Source organism: Aegilops tauschii, chromosome 5, assembly GCF_002575655.3.
Source record: "Aegilops tauschii subsp. strangulata cultivar AL8/78 chromosome 5, Aet v6.0, whole genome shotgun sequence".
Classification (NCBI taxonomy): Eukaryota; Viridiplantae; Streptophyta; class Magnoliopsida; order Poales; family Poaceae; genus Aegilops; species Aegilops tauschii.
The window spans coordinates 541,992,987-541,998,153 of record NC_053039.3 but is presented as its reverse complement, the minus strand read 5'-3'; the positions used below and the strand labels follow the sequence as shown (position 1 = coordinate 541,998,153).

At 51.3% G+C, this 5,167-nt stretch overlaps 1 protein-coding gene across 1 annotated transcript; it reads right to left on the bottom strand.

The window, feature by feature from the left end:
• Nucleotides 1-2,072: 2,072 nt before the first annotated feature.
• LOC109764885 (tricetin 3',4',5'-O-trimethyltransferase) lies at nucleotides 2,073-3,825 on the bottom strand. Its single transcript, XM_020323670.4, has 2 exons — nucleotides 3,357-3,825; nucleotides 2,073-2,913 (listed from the first exon to the last, which is right to left on the bottom strand). The coding sequence occupies exons 1-2, from the start codon at nucleotides 3,743-3,745 to the stop codon at nucleotides 2,241-2,243; spliced, it is 1,062 nt and encodes a 353-aa protein (XP_020179259.1). The 5' UTR covers nucleotides 3,746-3,825; the 3' UTR covers nucleotides 2,073-2,240.
• Between the last annotated feature and the right edge of the window lie 1,342 nt (nucleotides 3,826-5,167).

The window sequence follows — 5,167 nt, the reverse complement described above, 5'->3', positions numbered from 1 at the left end:
TAATTTAGGAACCGAGAGTAAACTACGTGTGACTGAGGGAACACGAAGGACATCAAGCAGATGCAAGGTTTTAGTGGTACGTGAAAGAAGAGATGCCTGACCAACATGTGAGATGGGCATACCTGATCCATTGGCCGTGCGGACCTGATCGTGACCGGTGTAGGGCTGGCGAGTGGCCAGCTTGTCAAGCTGACTCATCAAATGGTCCGTAGCGCCCGTATCCATGTACCAGGCAGGATCCACCGAGTATGAAGGAGTGAACCCGGGATCCGGTGTAGCGAGAGCAGCTTGCTTCTCATTGCCCTTCCCATTGTTCCCAATGCCAAGAAAATCTCGTTTAAAGCGACGATGGCAGCGAGACGCCAAGTGCCCCTCGATGCCGCAGAGTTGACACTCAACCCCACCACCACATGCCTCGCAGTGGAGCCGCTTGCGGCCAGCCGTCGGAGGTGGAGCGGGCGGACGGGGCTGGTTGCCTGAGGTCGGCGGCGCCTTCTGCTTGGCACCGCGGGCGCCCCCGCGGAGAGCAGCGTTCACAGAAGGGCCCTCCGTGTAGACGCCAACGGAGCGGCGAGCAGCGAGCCTCTGTTCGGTGTTGAGAATGCGTGCATAGAGATCGCGAGGCGGCATCGGTGTGTCACGTCCATTAATGTTTTCAACGAGAGAATCATAGTCCTCATCAAGCCCATTGAGAATGAACGAAGTAAACTCCTCATCACGAAGAGGCTTCCCAATAGACGACAGTGTATCAGCCAAACTTTTGACCTTGTTGAAGAAGGCCGTGACGGAGAGGTCATTTTTCTTGACCTCACCCAGCTGGTTACGAATGGCAGAGGAACGGGCCAGCGATTGCGAGGAAAAGCTGGAGTCGAGCGTGGCCCATGCATCCCTCGACGTCGCGGCAAAGACGACCATGCCAGCCATGGATGGAGTGAGCGACGACTGAATAGCACCCAGGATGGCTTGATCTTGAGCAGTCCACCGACGATGAGCAGGGTTGGGGACCATGACAGAGCCACCATGGGACGAGGGTACCGGAACCATAGCCGGAGGGCATGGCAGGGAGCCATCAACATATCCTTCAAGGTAGTGGCTACGCATCAGCGGCAACACTTGAGCGCGCCACAGGAGATAGTTATCAGCAGAAAGCTTCACCGTCACTAGATGGGCGAAGTGAAAAGGCCCTGGTTCGGCCATCGGCGCGGAGAGCGGCAGATCAGGCGGCGGACCAGGCGGCAGGACAACACTATATGGGATTAGTGCATCGGCCGATGGTTGTTGAGGATCGCCATAAGCCGCCGGGGAGTGCGCACCATACGGGAGCGCAGGAGGAGCGGCGTACATCTGGGCAGCGGCGTAGGACGTCGGGGCGGGAGCAGCATACGGCACATACGACGCAGCCGACGGCGCAAGGTAGGGCACCGGGTACGGGCCGCCATACGACGCCTGGATGGGAAGGCCATAGGGCCCCGAGGCCAGCGGCGCATCGTGGTACGGGGCCGGGGCTGGAGGACCACCGTAGGAGGCCGGTGGTGGAGGCGCGCCCCGCGACTGGATCGGGGTGGCCTCGATCGGAAGCGCAGCAGGCGACCGAGGCGGCGGCAGCATGGCGGGCGATCGCTGTGGCGCAGGAGGTTGTGATCCCGTCGCAGTAGATCGGGCCCAGGCAAGTGGAGGCGACGCCAGGAACGGCGACTCCATCGCCAGAGTGGAGAGGGGCGGCACGGCGGCGGGGGCCGGCGCGACGGCAGCAGAGGCAGCGGAAGCATGACGCGGATGGAACGCGTCGTCTGATACCATGTTAGACGTATTAGGGTTTGGAACAATGCTCGATACCCTTGGTAGGTACGGCTGTCATATATTTATAAGAGAGAACCGTACAAATACAAGCTGTGTTACAACACGTATATCTAATATATACTTAGTCTAACACGCAGCAATAAATATCTATACACATTCATATCAATCTATTACATTCATATGCATTCCATACATGTATAAAACAAGGTCACGATGCAACTAGTCACTTGCACGTTTAAGCCCCAAAGCTACACAAACTAGGCTTGACAATGTAATTTTGTTGACCATCGCAAAAAAGAAGTAATTTTGTTGATTTAGAAATTACAGCTCTTGAGACAACTTTTCTTGTAGCCAATCCTTTATTATGTATATTGCTGATTCAGAGTAAGAGAAATTTAAGGGAGCAGTGGAAACTCCACATACTAGCACACATGCAGGTTCTATTTGTTCAACTCAATGACCCATATGTTGCTGTAGACGTAGGTGGCCTTGACGCTGGCAAACCCGGCGCTCCTGGCGAGCTCTTCGTACTCCCTCAGGTACCTCTCCTTGCCGCCGGGTGTGTGTGTGAGCATAATCATGTCGGCTTCGAAGGACCTCTGTGCTGTGGCCGTTTCGTCGGGCTTCACTGGCAGGATGTATTCCACTATGACCACCTTGCCATGCGCGGGTAGTGCATCGTAGCAGTTGCTCAGCAGCGTCGTGCAATGCTCATCGTTCCAGTCGTGGAGTATCCACTTCATGAGGATTGCGTCCCCAGAGGGAACCTTCTTGAACATGTCACCACCTATGTGGTGCACACCTGCAAAGGATGGTGCCTCGGAGATGACGTGAGGGAGGTCGAAGTTGACCCCCTCGATGCTTGGGTACCTGCAAAGGATGGTGTGGATGGTGGCGCCCACACCGCCACCGACGTCCACGAGGGTGCCCACACCATCGAAGCCCTTGTAGAACTCCAGGAGCTTCTTGGTGATGATCATGGAGTGGGTCTTCATGGCCTCATTGAAGACGCGATTAAAGCGCGGGTCCGTTCCTTGGTAATCAAACGCTGTCATTCCGTACGCTTTTTCGAATGGCAGGCCACCGTTAAGGACAGTGTCCTTCAAATGGTACCTTTAAAACATTTACCGACTTTAAATTTAAGTATACTACATAGTGCCAAAAAATCACCATATGGAAATTTATATAAAATATTTGTCAGAAAGAAGTGCTTCAACCTTGAATTTCCCTTGCGCTATTTCTTTACAAAGTACTAGCACTCGATCCCTGTTTACATGCTAGCTAGAGACCATGTCATATAGGAATCGTACATATGTGTGATGAAGAAGAGGAAGACCTAGAATACATGTTCTTGATTTTGTGCGCTTCTTGGAAGAAGGACCGTATAATTTTATTTTCTACTATTTCAACTCAGATTCTAGTTCATGCTTAGAGCTAGTACGCTATACCTATGGACCCACTCGTCCGCCATGAACAGAAACTATGATCAAGGAAAAAGCGATGCATATTGAAGGAAGTTGATCAAGGTCATTAGTTAAAAAGTCGATCAAACTCACCAGCTCTCCAGCATGACCTTGTCGTTCAAGAGGACCATCGGGGCCAAGGACACGCCGTCCTCGTCGGGGCTGAGCCACTTGCACACCGGCGCGGTGCCGTACCGGCGTGCGAGGCGGCCGTCCTTACCTTCCTCCACCTCGCACGACACAACGTTGTGCGATGCCAGCAGCCGCAGCATGCGGTCGACGATGGCCGGTGCTTCCGCGTTGGCCGTCGACGGCAGCTGGGCGGCCACCTCAGACGGCGAAAGCATCTTCCCGCCAGCGCCAACGAGGATCTCGATCATGCCCAGCTCGATGGCGTTCTTGAGCGTCATCGGCAAGACAGCTGCCGCTGCCAGCTGCATCGCGTAGATGCAAGCCGCCTCGTCGTCGGAGATAGAACCCATTAATTAGTTACCTCCAGGGGTTGCTTAGTGACTTAACTAGTGAGGACTATGCCACGTACTGGTTGCTATGTGGTTGGAGGGAGCGTGGTATGTGTTTATATAGGAGCAGATGCAGCACCGATCACGTGTCTACATATCTCTTCATGAACGACGATTGTTGTTCTCGTGTGTTGTTTCTCTAGGCCTTAGCATGACAACTTAACTATCTTCTATAACGAATTTTAACCGGCTTTGGTGAAGAAGGGGCGATAGCGGCGACGCGCCTTCTACTCGTTCCAGTGCTTGTAATCATCGCTGGGTGGTTGATAGACCTGGGTGTATTATCTTATTTTTGGTGTTTTTTATAGTACCATGAAAGTTGATGAATAGAGCGTCATCCGGTTTGAAAGATTTTAAAAGGAAAAGCCTAGGACAAAGATTCCAGAGGAAACTTTCTTATATATGAGTTTGGTTTGTAGGAAACGTGAAGGAGAATTTCTTAGGAATATTTTTATTTTCTGTGTTTTTGGAAGAATCTACACATGCCCTTAAGGCTTATTTTGTGCGTAGGAACAAAACAAACAACTCTTTAGGATGGCAAGTGTCATCCTATCAACTTCCTGTACTATTTCCAAATAAGCTTTGTTACACCGACGGTTTATTACAGGCCGGAGAGGGTTACATAATGAGTTGGCGGGTTTCAGTACGTGATTAGTACGGGAGCGGGATTTGGTTGGTAGCAAGGAAAGTTTCGTAGGTATACGTTTTTTAAAGGACATGTCTCATTCAAATTATAGAACATATTAAAAAGAAAAAAACACACGGATCTCCACGCAAGATCTAACGAATATAGCATTGACTGAGACTTTGCTAAATCTCAGTCGACTGAAATTTAGCATTTCCTTTTTCTAAAAGAAAAATGCGCTGCCTATCATTGACTTCTAGAGCAAAGCATCTTTGACAACTTTTCTGTCGTGGGGTGGTAGAAACAGATAATAGTAAACACATCAGAACTGGAACTGGACTAACTCTGGACTACTGACTGCGACGAACTTTCATAGCTTTGCAAGTGTGAGTGTGACACGGCGGCAAGTGTGAGTGTGACACGGCGGGAGGACTTTTCCTTTACGGTTGCCTGCTCACGGACGCCACCGGTGCGGGTCAATTCGGAAACGGGCCAAATTTGTTAAACAGGTCTAAGACACGCCCTCTGTCACACCACTTGGCGCATACACTCCTCTCTTTTTACCGCGAATACTCAAAGCTTGCGTATCATTCCATTGATAGAAGAAAAAGAATGAGTACAGGGGTACAACAAATGACACAAACGCATGCAGGCGTGAACATGGTGCCCGGAGCAGAGAGACAAGGGATGCTCGGCCCAAACACAAGAAAACATCATAGCTAAACCAACCAAACCCGAGCCAAGAGCGGCACTACCAA

Coding starts and splice junctions, on each gene's coding strand:
- LOC109764885 (XM_020323670.4), bottom strand. CDS start 3,745: ATGGGTTCTATCTCCGACGACGAGGCGGCTTGCATCTACGCGATGCAG. Junction 2,914..3,356: donor AAGGTCATGCTGGAGAGCTG/GTGAGTTTGATC, acceptor AATGTTTTAAAG/GTACCATTTGAAGGACACTG.